General features: G+C 49.2%; 1 protein-coding gene and 1 long non-coding RNA gene across 4 annotated transcripts; one reads left to right on the forward strand and one right to left on the reverse strand.

The window, feature by feature from the left end:
- Window positions 1-214: 214 nt before the first annotated feature.
- Window positions 215-6,285, reverse strand: LOC104914371. Of its 3 annotated transcripts, none has more exons than XR_004162034.1 (3): window positions 5,318-6,285; window positions 841-2,590; window positions 215-473 (listed from the first exon to the last, which is right to left on the reverse strand). It is a non-coding gene; the product is annotated as an uncharacterized LOC104914371 (long non-coding RNA). The 3 variants fall into 3 exon arrangements; XR_795988.3 differs by having other exon boundaries at window positions 841-2,235; window positions 5,318-6,284; XR_004162035.1 differs by lacking the exon at window positions 5,318-6,285 and having other exon boundaries at window positions 841-1,001; window positions 1,429-2,392.
- On the forward strand, window positions 2,383-10,702 carry CXCR5 (C-X-C motif chemokine receptor 5). The gene is made up of 2 exons (XM_003212747.4): window positions 2,383-2,482; window positions 6,293-10,702. Exons 1-2 carry the CDS (start codon window positions 2,444-2,446, stop codon window positions 7,367-7,369), a joined length of 1,116 nt encoding a protein of 371 aa, XP_003212795.1. The 5' UTR covers window positions 2,383-2,443; the 3' UTR covers window positions 7,370-10,702.
- The last annotated feature ends 2,987 nt before the right edge of the window (window positions 10,703-13,689 follow it).

Consider the following 13,689-nt stretch of genomic DNA (forward strand, 5'->3'; position numbering starts at 1 on the left):
TCCGCCTTCTGGGTGGGACTTCCGGGGAAAGGGCCGGGTTGGACAGCGGTGTGGCGCTGGTGGAGCTATAGCGCTGACTCTTCCCACTCACGGTTTCTTTTTCTTCCTTTTTTTCTCCCCTCTTTCCCCCTCTTTTTCCCTCTTTTTTCCTCCCTTTTTCCCTCCCTTTTTCCCTTTTTTCGCCCCCTTTTTCCCTTTTCCCTTTTTTTCCTTTTCCCTTTTTTTCCCCATAAAAGGGAAATCCATTTGTTTTTCTCACATGGTGTTTATTTTTCTCCTTGCTCCTCACATCTGCCACCAATTTTAGATCATTGTCTTATCTCTACCTCGAAACCAACGTACACACAGCGTATGCTGCTGCTCTGTTTTCCAGAATAGATGAGAATGAATTGGCTTCTTTTGTGGTTGTTTTTCTTTGCAAAGTCTGGATGCGGCTGAGTGATTCCAAACGGAGTCCAACCTCCAACAAAGCACTGAAGATAGAAGCAGATAATCTTAATAATTTTTTTTTAGTTATTCCATTTAATTTGAAAGCAATTACACTTTCTGCTAGAGACAGCACAATCATCTCTGTCACGCTTAGAATCCTTCTCATGTAGTCAGTTTGTGTATTCTCACCAAAAACAAGCCTCATTATTAAGTTATTCACCCCCAGACCACTCACTCTGCTGCAGACCGCTTGCCACGTCAGCCATCATCCCAAGGCAGAGAGCTCTCCAAATCCTTTCTCATCCTCTCTCCCACATGATGTCCTTTTTAACCCTCCCTTCCATGCATGACAAGAGAAGCAGGAACCTGAAGATAGATTTTGTGCCTTCCTTTGCTAGGGGAACGTCTCACCTGTGCCGTGCTTCTGGCTGGCTGCTGGGCACAGCAATCACTGCTGGAGAGGTCTCTGCTCTGCTACATCTGTGCTGCCTGGGTGCTTTTTCTCAGCTCTCAGCAGAGCTAGGCATCGTGCTTTGCACAGAGAGGTGCAGGAAATAGGTTGATGCACCAACCTTAAAAGAGCAAATGACAGCAGAAGTTAACAGATGGGTAAATCTGACTGGGTTTGCAAAGCTCTATTTGTGATGATAACAACAAATGAGATGACTGAAAACATCAGAGAGACGATCCAGGAGTCAGGACAGATTTGGCTCAGAAAGTATAGTGTCAAACTGGTCAGTTGAAATGCTTGGTAGTTATAGAGTAGATCATCCTCAAGGAATGCATTTTGTCATCTTTTTGTACAGCTGATTTCCTACTATCAGGAAACCTTACACAAGTTAACATTTTTTGTTAGTCATAATATACAATCAGCTAGAGTATGTACTTGCAGCAGAATGTCAGAGTTCAGCAAGGAGCTGCTATGCACAGGCACCAAAACAGTCCTCAAATTTTATTGTTGAATTTAATTATAGTTGTATTCAATTATGGATCGCTTACCTGCTAGTATCCCGTAAAACGGCATTGTTTTTAATTTAACTGTATTTTATCTCAACTTATTTTTTGTCCATGTTTTCCTCTCCGTCACTTTTCCTACATTTAACAGGACAGCATCACACGGATCCTGTGCTTCATCTGTGGTAGCAATCACATAGTGCATATGTACTTGCAAGGGAAATTGTTGCCTGTGACCTCAGAGTGTGTTCCCTGAAACCTGTTCATCCCCAGCCCACTTCTAAGGGCTGGACTCACAGCCTGGGAGATGCCTCCTGCTAAGAACCACAAAGAGACAAAATCCAATAGTGATTGCCAGAGTAGTGTCTCCTTTCTCACTGGTGTGACTCCTGCCGGGCTTCTTGCTCGAACAGAGGCTCCAGCATGCTTCCTCAGATTAGAAACTTTCAGTTAACTTCTCAATTTGTTAGAAGCCTCTGCCCTTCCCCAGAACTGCAGTGCAGCCACTGAGGCAGAGCTTTCCATCAGCAAGGTCTGCACTCCAGTGTGAGTGCAGCAAGGGATGAAGTGGCAGGAGGAGATGGAGAACGGCTGTAGGTCCCTGAGGCTGAGGCCAGGAAGACACCAGCAGAGGATAAAGGTTATGCAGATGTGATTAATGGTGTCTGCAAAGTCTTACAAAGCTCCAGAGGGCATCCAGACCTGGTGAGATTTCGGTGGGGCACAGAGCTTTCAGATTGCCCTGGACTAGGGCAGTAGCAGCCAAGAACCCTGGAGGTTTGTAGGATGGAATTATGGACCTCATGGATCTTCTTGTTACAGGCCAAAGGAATGTGGATTTTTCAAGCATCACTGTGAAAATCGAAACAGTTAAGAAAAAGTGATAAAGTGAGAGGCCAATCTTTACAACATATAGGTCACCCTTCACTTGGAGCTCATTTGCCTTGCAAATACTGTATTGTTACTTGCTGGGTCCCTCCCTGCTCACTTAAATGACTAACTCCACCCCGAAAAAGAAGAACTTTTCTGACCTGCTGGAGGAGAGGCAGATCCTGACACCATGGGGCCTGTCAGCTACTCATCAGACACCTATGACTTGGTGAGTTTGGCCTGGCTTTGCTTGTTGGAGAGAACGAGGAGGTAGAGCTGGCAGAGCTGCGGGTGGGCTGAAGGACCTGGTTGCAATGTCACCGTCTTCTAATGGCTTCTGTTAGAAGCAAGAGGACCTGAGCAATTACTTACGTCCATGCAATTAGCCTTTATATCCCTTAATTCTGGACTTGAAGGATGGAGGAACTTAAAAGTGACACTGTTGTGTTTGTGGAGCGCTAATGCAATGCAACCCCTGACAGTCAGGAGGTGCAAAATGTTCCCGTGCAGAAACCCCCAAATCCCCAGCTCCTGTGGGAATGGCCAGAGCCTCCCCAGGACAGCACGACCGATGCCATCTTCTGCTCCGTGCTGCCCGTTGGTCCAAATGCTTCCCAGCTGGGATCCCATAGGGAAACTCATCTCTGCTCTCAGCACAGCTGTTGGCATGGACACAGCGTAGGGATAAAGCCTGCCTTCCCTGTGACTGAGGCTGCCTGAGGCTCTGCTGGGAGGGAAATACGCACTTAACTTACGAGAAGGGAATTAGAAAACGAGGAAGATAAATTGCAAACACTTCTTCTAACTGAGTCTGATGACACCATATTCTGCCCTGTAGTTCTCTGCGCTAAGGTTGCAGGTCAGAGACAGCAGCTGTACCTTTTAGAGCGCATTGTGCTGTCTGAGGGGAAGTCCACAGCAGTGCTATCATTAGCCAGATTCTATAACATTGCAACTCAGAATTTCTGTTTTCATATCGTGACTCTGTGCAGCAGACCTCAGTTTTTGTTTATTTTCTGTCTCAGAAGTGCTGGATTTAATTTTTACCTATTTTTCTGTCTCTTTCCTATACATTGAGGAAAAAAGAGAAGAACTGGGTGGGAAGGGGCCTTCCCTATCCTTTTTATTTGTTCTAATTTATCCAGCACAAAAAATCTATGGCAAACAGGGTTTGTTCTTCCATGGAACAGGCCATAGATCATACAGAGCAGTGCCACGTGTGGTTTGGGGGTGCCACACATTGCCATGTGCAGTGACTGCATCAACAGCATGTCCAGAGAGATCTGCAAAAAAGGCCTCAATGCTGTTCTAACAAAGCAGCGACACAAACCTGCAGTAACAGGAGAGGACCAGGTGACCAACAGGACAAATGCAGGCTGAAAACAATTGGAATGTTTGCACTGAGTGGGCATTTATCTCAGAATTGCCCAGCAAGTGCAGCAGGAATCCTGACCAAGCTTTGCAAAATTATGACCCCAATTCTCCATAGCAAGAAAACTTTGCCTGCTTAACCTTCCCTAGCTGCAGACTACACAAAGAAAAACGCTGCAGAAGGACCACTGAGATCTCCATGTGGTCTCCCGTGGTACTGAAGGCCAATTCTTATCACAGGGCAAATGTGGCTCAAGAGGCAAACAGGCATCAGCATGGCAGGAGCGTGGTGTGTGCTCTTATGTATGTGTTTCTCTCCTTCAGCCCCTAGAGAGCTGAGGAACAGGATTGCTGTCAATAGCTTGCAGAGCTGCACACCAATGTGGGCATTTCTGTTTTAAGGCTTTGGGAATGCGAGATGCTTCTCCTGGCCCTGGATGGGCTAAAAGGGAATGAGTCACTTGGAAAATCCCTAATAGCACAAGACTGCTGCTGCTCTTTTACAGGCAAATGTTTTGACTGCTGGCAGTGGTGCAGAACTGAGAAAAGCAGCTGATGTGCAGAGGAGGCCTGCGTGACTCTGCAGTGTGGGATAGAGGGGATCCCTGAACAAAGAGTGTGACAGGATCGTGCCTCCCATTGCCACAAATGCAGGCATGCATTTTACTGCTTAGTTTCAGGAAAAGGCCCCACTTTACTTTTGTGTTTCCCCAGCAGAGCACACACACAAATTGCTCTGGCTGTTACTACCTTTGCAAAGGTGCCCATGTGTGGACTATTTCCAGGTCAGGTGGCCACATGCTTCCAGTCTGAAAGGAGCAATCACAGCACAAGCCTTGGCTTGTTGCATTCGGTGCATCTCCTGCAGCTCTGGTCATCTGCCCTTCCAATCTGAGCCTGGATACACACATTTCATCCTTTCATGTTCATCTTCAACTCATCTCTGCTTGCTCCCACCCACACTCGTTGCTCGGAGATGCACATGAGAGGATGCCTCAGATAAAGCTCTGCTCACACTTCCTCTGCCCGCAGCGAGTGGCTTACAGTAAGAGCCCTACCTGCCATCTTATCTGCAATCAGATGGTGGCTGATAGTGGCCTCTGCACCTCCAGCTCTGACTGTAGGGTGACACTGGAAACCATTGTGCAGCCAAAGCCGTTTAACAACACACACACCTCTCACCTGCAGCTGCAGCATTCTGGCCAGCACACCCATCCGCTGCCCATCGTTTCACTTTTCCCTTTGAAACTGGAGTTGTTCAACCTCTCTCCAGTTAAGCTATACCCATTCCAACTTGTTCCCCCTGGGATTCTCCAGCATGATCACTCAAGTCCTGAGCAGCCCAGTTTGGTCATTGTGTCAAAGTGCTCAGAGAGGTGGCAGATGCCAAATGCCTGCAGACAGCCAAGGTCAGGCTGTTGGGGCTGTGAGCACTGCTGGAGCTGTGGGTGTCCCTGTGCACTGGGGAGTGGCACCAGGGTCTCTTTCAACTCAAACCATCCTATGATTTGACATTTTCCCCAAGGAATTGCTTACCCTGCTACCTTCCACTACCTGAGAACCACCCAAGCCTTTTGCACACGTTCAGTAATGCTTTGCAAACTTCGGCTTCTTCAACACCCCCAGGCTCCCCACACACGTGGTTTCAGCAGTGCAGCAGTTTGAGTTGAGCACTGCCACATCAGCTCCTTACCTGAGAAGGTTGCTTGCAGAGGCATCCAGCACATCACGAGGGGAAGGCTTTTAACTGAGAATAAATGCAATCACCCTTTCTAACGAGGTACAGTGCAGGACTTGAGGTTACTTGCAGTCACTTGACTTAGCACACGCAGGGAGAGGAGGAAAGGGCAAAAAATCCCCCCAAATTAGCTCTAAAGCTGTCTAAAGCAGGCCTAGTATTTTTAGATGGGAACTTTGGCTGCCGAGTGAAGGCGCAGCAGGTGCAAACAGCCACAGCTGGCAGTGAAAGGTATGAAAGCAGCAAGCAAAGACTTCCTCTGTGGTTGATGCTGAAGTCTCAGGGCTGGTCTCCAGAGAGGCTGTGGGTGGGGGAGTGCAAAACAACTATTGTGAAGCTCTTCCCGTTTTGTCAGTGATGGCTGAGCTTGCCACAAGCCTCCCGTGCTGAGTGTACATCTGAGCCCTTTGCTTTTGTTAGCAGCAAGTTTCTGCCAAGTGCCCGAGGACAGAGCATGCCCACCATCTGCAGCAGCTCTGCCACGCTTTCCTTACCGGCTGTCAGCCCAAGGTCTGAGTGATGTTTTCAGATTCCCTTTCTGGCTTTGACTGCAATTAATTCAGAACTACGGGGTTCACCAGCAGAGCAGGTTTCCCTTCCCGAAATCATCCTCGTAGCTGTGGCATCCCAGTTCCTCAGATGCATTCACTCCTCCAGTTGTTTTGTACCTGTCAGCAGGCAGGACGGGCTGTGCTACAAGTAGGGAAAAAAAGTCAGAGAAGAGTTCTGTGTGTTGTAAAAAATCAAATGCCTCCAGCAAATAGCTCACCAAAAAACAGAAGTTGAAAGTGGTTCTCTGGAAGCCAGAATATCCCCGAGTGTGCTAACTGGCAATTAGGGAGTGTGCAGCCCCTCCCAGTGGGAGATTTCGGTGATTGGGTTCTTCTGTTCAGAAACTGCCCTCCTGTAACCAGACCCTCTGTTCTCCAGAGCCAGGTGGAGCTGAGCGGTTTCTACGAGGCTGAGAACAGCACTCCTCCTTTGGAAGGCTACTTTTGCTTCAATTCGGCTTCATCTGTGGTTGGCAACCAGAGAGACCCCTTCAGGAAGGTCTTCATACCGCTCGCCTATCTGCTTATGTTCGTGTTGGGAACTGTGGGCAATGCCCTGGTCCTTGTCATTTTAGAGAGGTTCAAGCGGTCTCGAACAACCACTGAAAACTTCCTCTTCCACCTCACCCTGGCCAACTTGGCACTGCTGCTCACCTTCCCCTTCAGCGTGGTTGAAAGCCTGGCTGGGTGGGTGTTTGGGACTTTCCTCTGCAAGATCCTCAGTGCGGTCCACAAGATCAATTTCTACTGCAGCAGCATGCTGCTGGGCTGCATTGCGGTGGACCGCTACCTGGCCATCGTGTACGCAATCCACACCTACCGCAAACGCAGAGCTCGCTCCATCCACCTCACCTGCACGGCCATCTGGCTCTGCTCCCTGCTCCTCACCTTACCCGATCTCATCTTCATGGAAGTCTGGACAGATGAGAGCAACCGCAGCATCTGCTATTTTCCAGAGGCTGGGATTCATGGCAACAACGCGTGGCTGGCAACTCGCTTCCTGTACCACAGCGTGGGTTTCTTCATGCCCCTGCTGGTCATGTGTTACTGCTACATGGCCATCGTCCGCGCTCTGTGTCATTCCCAACGCCTGCAAAGGCAGAAAGCTGTCCGTGTAGCCATCCTGGTCACCGGTGTGTTCCTGTTCTGCTGGAGCCCATACCACATCGTCATCTTTCTGAACACCCTTACCAAGCTAGAAGCCTTCACCAAGAACTGCCTGCTAGAAGATCAGCTGGACACCGCCATCATGGTGACAGAGGCCATCGGCTTCACACACTGCTGCCTCAACCCCATCATTTATGCCTTTATAGGGGTCAAGTTCCGTAATGACTTCTTCCGTATCCTGCACGAGCTGGGCTGCATAAGCCAGGAGACCCTACAAGAGATCCTAGAGGTGACAAGGAAGGGCTGCGGAATCGAGTCTGACAACACCACCTCTATCTCCACTTTCTAACTCAGAAAGGTTGCTGCAGGACCAAAATGGCCTGCCCAGTAGCATATGTGCTGTGTCCCAGTCCTAAGTTTTACAAGTGTCCCCACCACTCTTTTTACTCCTTGGGAAACCGAGGTCTGATAGCCACCTAACACCCAAATCCCACCGCATCGCTTCTGTGGTTCCTTCTGGTTCACATATGTACCAAAATCTGTCTGGCAGCTGTTGGCAAATGCCGACTGTCCGATTGTCACTCTGGCCGGGATGGAGGAACCAAAGCAGGTTGAACCTGTTGTTACCACATCTCCATCACCAAACTGACTGCAGGAGTCCTGTGCACAGAGCCAGATGCAAGACTGAGTCACAGGGCGGGAGGGGGAGGGCAGGAAAAACGCACGGCCAAGTGGAAGCTGCATCAGTGAGTGAGGGCTGAGGAAAGGACAAAGCAGGTTCCCATCTCACCTGCTCATGTCACTGAAGACATGCCCAAAGAAAGCAGTGGGGGACAATTGCCATGGTAGCTAGAGCGAGAGATGCAGGTAAGACCATCAGGGTACCCAGAGCTCATCCCAGTGACAAAGGCCACACGGTCTGTGGATGGAATATTGCTCCTCCTGCTGCATGACGTCCTGCCATCCAGTCACAGCACATCGCTTTTCCCAGCGCAGCTCACTCCAGGAGGCCTTGGACTTTGACTGCTGCAAATTCCTGACATCAGCCACATCCTTCCCTGTTCACTTGATTTCTTCACAGCTACATTTGCTGAAGCAAATGCCTGAGTATGCAAAAGCTGTCTTTTAAAGATGACTGTCTGAACAGATGGCTCAGTCTTGTGACTGAGCACGGAGAAAATGAACCACACATCTTTGTGAGGCTGACGGTGTAACCATTTTTTTCCCCCCTTTTCCTTTTGCAGCTCATTGTACATCGCTTTGTGCATTCTGCCCCACAGTATGGTAAAACACAGAAGACGACCTAATTTGCATCATTTCTGTTTGTTTTCAGTGGGCTGAGGGGCAGTGCTGCATTTTGCTTAGAACTGTGTTTTCAGGTATCCATGCTCCACCTGCACACACAGGGCCTTTGGAAATGGGGTGCATCCAATATCCAGGTTCACATAGAACAATCCTAAGTGCTGATTTTGCCCTGCACTATGGGCATCCAGCAATATCAGGGCTTCTCAATAACAAGCTGGTCCAAAACAAGAGTGGCTGCTTTATACCATCATTAATGATGGCACTGCAAGCTGACACGCAGGGCAGCCCCAACAGACTTGTGCAGCTTGCTGCTTCCTACTAAGTCTTGTCAGAGAAATGTGTCAGCAGGTACACAGTGCTGTTCCTTACATTTTTCTCATTAGCCAAGCATTGCTTTGGCCTCCACTTAATGACAGTCACACACACACTGTCATACGAGAATGACCCCAACCACTGGAACACATTAAAATCTGCTGTTCTACTCACCTCACTGCTTATGCTTAGTTGGCACAATACCAGTTTTGCCACTGCAGGAGGGATTTTTGTGTCTAAATCACCATATCCTCACCATACCCAGAGTCACCCTGCAGACAGCAGGCATTACAGAGTGGGTCACGTCAGACTATCCCAGCTCAGGCAGAGTCTGAATGAGCTGCTTACAGATTCTGACATGACAAGGAAACTCCTGAAATGTAAGGCATTCACAGAATGAACAATCCCCCAGGGCCCAGCCCAGCCCTGCAGAGCATCTCCTACAGCAGCACGCTGTTCCTATTCCCCGTGAGGCCCAGGGGACGTCACTGGGGTGTTTCAGCAGAGCACCCTGCCCCACACAGCGGCCGTGGGGCCGTGACAGGCAGCAGAGCGTGCACAAAGCGCGAGCCAGTGAATGCATGAATGAACGTGTGCCTGGGAGTGCTGCAGAACTGGGGCTCCCCACACGCCCTCGTGCAGCTCGCTGTGACTCACACAGGGTTTCATTTTCCTTATCAAGAAGAGGACCTGCATCCTCACCCTGATCCCCCAGTGCTTGCAGCTGGGCCCCGCTCCGTCACCCACCGCTGCCCAGGAGGGGTGGCTGGGAGCAGGTGTGCTCAAACAGCGCTGGGACAGGATCTGCAGCAACGGGGAACAGAAGAAAATGAGGCTGTTTCTCACTGACAGCAGTTGAAGAAGAATTGCTTCGAGCCACAGAGACAAGAGCAGCCATGTCCGCCCCACAGCCCCACGTCATGGTGGCGGCTCTGCCCACACCGCTCCATGGGCACCCTGTGGGCTGAGACCAGGCCGTGGGGCTTTGGCAGCACGGACGTTTGTGAGCAACCACGTTTGGGGAAGAGTAATATCTCATGGAAAATCTCTGACCAACACTGTGAGACCACTGCCACCAAACCACAGTGATGCCTTAGCTTCACATCAAGGTCACATATCCCACTAGTTTGGTGGCTTTGTTGCTCTTCTTACCATTTTAATACAAACATTAAAGACTAAAATAAGTTTTGTTACTTACATACATTGACTACACCCTGTATTTTACGAGGGCTGCTCCGAAAGTAATGCCTCCTGTTTTATGATGTCAGCCCACCACATCAGAGGCGGATGCTGGTGGTACAGCAGGAGAGGTGGAACCTTCCCACCAATATCCATTCCATGCTGTTGTCGTGTGACAGATGGCAGCAGAGGGGCAGCCTGACACAGTGGTGTCTGACATGGAAGTGCAGATGAAGCAAAGGTGTGTCACTGAATTCCGCCATACAGAAAAAATGTCACCCACTGATATCCACTGATGCTTGGTAAGTTTCTGGAGACCAAACAGAATGCATAGCTCATGGTAGGGACTATGTTGAAAAAATAGCATGTTGTAGCTGAGAATTTGCTCTATCAAGCAGAGTTACTGTGCTCACTGTATCAACTGTAGTTTACATGGAAATATATAGGAAGCATTACTCTCAGAGTGACTTATGTACATGCAGCCCAGGGAAGCCAAAAGGTTGGACACCCATGGGCTAGAGGATGGGCTGGTACAGCAGAGGATGGGACAGAACAACAGCACAGCCCAGACTTAGGCAGCAAAATCCTCCTTAGGACAAGGAACCACACAGAGCTGCATGGTCGGGCCATCCACTCCATGCAGACTATGGGAAGCATCTCCTGCTGACTGCTGAAGCAGAATCTCACAGCAAGGAAGCTCCAGCTGAGGTGAACAACCCTGCAGGACATCACACAGACCACAGACGAGAGGCAAGAGATCAGGTTTTGAAATTTGTCTTTTTAATAAAAAGGCACCTATAAAACAGGTCAATACATTACAGGCAGCACAGATACCCAAAAACAAGCCTAAAAATTGTTTCAAATAAAAACCAATAAGATGTCTTCACATATTGTATTTATATATTTATATTTATATATATATTTATATAATGGTACAAAATGACTGGGGAAGTTTCTCCATGGGATGATAGAGAACAGGTCAGTCACCATTACCTCAATGTGAAAGCTAATTCCAGGTGCTTGATTATTCGACTGAAAAATGCCGTTTCCCAATGATTACTTTTTGGAGCTGAAAAAACATTAACGTCATGGTTAAAACATGGGCAAACCTTTTACTGTGATTAGGTGGAGTCAGTACACAGAACTCAAGCTGAGATGCTGAGCAATAAACTACAAGACATGAGAACAGACACAGCTCACAGCAGCGGGCAACCAGCTGAAGGCAATCTGCCCCAGCCTGATAGGGTTAGTGCTGCTCTCGGGCACAGCTGGGAGCAATGTCCAGGCAGAGGTGCTCCACAGCACCTCCTCTCCCCACATTTCACCCATCACAGCAGTCAGGGTAGGGCTGGCTGGCTTTAGGGCAGCACGATTTTGCAGAAGAGCCCTGACTGCTGTTCTGCAAGTCCACAGCTCTGTAATAATGCCAGGATTTCCCTTTTGTATACAGGCCTGCTGAGTTGAAAGGCTTTACTTCTTAGCTATTTATCACTGGAGGACAGGTGTCCCTCCTGCTGTCAGGCTGCCCAGGGTCTGCAGGAACGTACCGGCAGGCAGAGATCTCAACGGGGCCAATAGAACAGACCAACAAAAAACTTTCCTTGTATAGAAAATAGTATGGCTTAAAATTAACTGAGACTAGCTGGTAGGTGATGAGCAGGGCAGGGGGCTGGCAGTGGTATTTGGATGTCTACGAGCAAATACTGGCAGCCAACACCCCGAGGAGCAGCCAAGAGAAGCCACAGCCATTCAGGCCACTCAAGTTGAGAAAAAGCTGCATACATTTAAGCCACATCCTCCCATGTGAAATGCATACTCTGGAAGAATGGAGAACTCAAACAGCTACAACATCAGGTCCAAAGCACGCTGACTTAGCCCTGGGTTGAAGACTATTCCTCTTTGCTCTAAATGCCAAGGCAGGGATGAGCACTTTGTTCCTTTGAAAATGATGCTCAGTCAGATTGCAAACACCACAAAGCACGAGAGCAGAGTGAAGTCCTTTCTCAAATCTAGAGCTGCACTTCCAACCTCGTACTGCTCTCTACAAAATATCCCATTGGCTCAAGGTATTCCTCATTAGATTAGGTTATGTGGCTACATCTCGTTACAGATCTGATCAACACAGCCACTGGGTTGACATTTCAGCACCCAACAGCTTTCTCTAGCAGCTTGCAAGATGACAAAAAGTTCTGCCATTCCCTCCCTACTTGACAATCTCCCTTTTCTTCTGTGATATCTAATAGGGAAAAGTGAGTGCTGCTACAAGAGAGGTAGTAAGCAAAGTTTGGCTTTGCAGAGATTATCCTCCGACTGGTGTTCATGTGGCAATCAAATGCCCTGAGTTCACAGTGGGATACCCATGGGGTACACCATGCTGGAATGGGGTCCTGCAGAGATCCAGAGACCCTATGAGTGCAGAAGGGCACGTACTTAATCCTACAGCCCCTTCAGTGAACAAACACAGGAAAGAACACCAGTGCTGCGTGCAGGAAGACCTTACAAAATGGAGGATGGGGAGGGTGAAGCACATCCAGAAAAGCCTGAGTTGTTCAAACAGCTCCCACCAGCCTGGGAATAAGAACCTCAGCCTCTTCGATCAGAAACTTAGGGCAGCCTGTGGGCAGCTCATGGCACGCAGCTGGCATCGCACAACACAGCTCTGATTCAGAAATGCAGTAGTGCATGCAGGGCCAGGTGGGATGGGGCCCTGGGCAGCCTGAGCTGGTGGGGGGCAGCCCTGCCCATGGCCGGGGGTGGCACTGGGTGGGCTCTGAGCTCCTCTCCAACCTGAGCCGTTCTATGACCTTCAACAGCAGTGCAGGGCTGCTGCAGAGAGCTCAGGGCAAGGAGGGGCAGAAGACCCCTGTGAAAGCCTGGAGGAAGGCAGTGTGAGGAAGGAAGACCTGGGAGACCAACTGACAGCAGAGGGAGAGAGGATGTGGCACGGTCATGGAGGGTGATGGGTGGTGAAGGACTGGTGTAGGAAGGCTGCAAAAGAGCAGGGTTCCCAGCTAGCCTCTCCTGGAAGCACAGGAATGAAAGTTCCAGCTCAGCTCAGAGTCTCTCCATCCCTACACACTGGCCTGCATGACAGGAAAGGAAAGGCCCAGAGACAACACGGCTGATGGAGACCTTCAGGCCCAGCACGTGATTACCAGCAGAGCCTGGATCATTGCTGCCTGTGTCAGCTGGCTGGCATCCTCCCTTTCACAGCCAAAGCAGCAGTGATAGCTGTATCCTAAGAAGCTGCAGCCATATGAGCACTGTTCCAGTGGCCGGGGCCACAGCTCTGACCTGCCCAATGGTCCTCAGCCACCAGCTGTGTTCTCGTGCCCAGCACAGCCTCCACAGGGGCCTGAGATCTGCATGGAGGCGAACACCCTGCACGAGCAAAGCATTCCAACACAAAGAGTCGCTCTACAGTGGGATCTCCCATTGCCCTGCACACCCTGGAGGATCCTCCTGGCCCACCAAGGAAAGCTTTCAATCCTTGTACACTGTTGCCTTTAGCATTTTTTTTTCTTCTTTTTTTTTTCTTAAACATGTTTTGAGGCTTCTATTAAAACACAGAAATACAGAACAATTAAAAACCAGCACAAGTTTTGCCTTTCTCAGCGACCTATTTACAGCTAGTTCCCAAAACCCTCTTACACAGTTTGGTTGCTTAAAAGGAAAAAACGGGAGAGAGAAGGAAACAAAATGACAAAACAAACAAAGAACTAAACAAAAACAAGGAAAGAAAAACATTTGAAGGAGGAAAATAATAAACTGCCACAGAGTCTGGAAGTCCCTGGTCACCACACAGGGTTCAAAATTAACAGCCCCATTCCCAGTCCCTCCACCCTCTCCTTCCCCCTGAAAAAAGAAAGGAAA

The sequence above is a fragment of the Meleagris gallopavo genome, chromosome 26 (assembly GCF_000146605.3).
Source record: "Meleagris gallopavo isolate NT-WF06-2002-E0010 breed Aviagen turkey brand Nicholas breeding stock chromosome 26, Turkey_5.1, whole genome shotgun sequence".
Taxonomy (NCBI): Eukaryota; Metazoa; Chordata; class Aves; order Galliformes; family Phasianidae; genus Meleagris; species Meleagris gallopavo.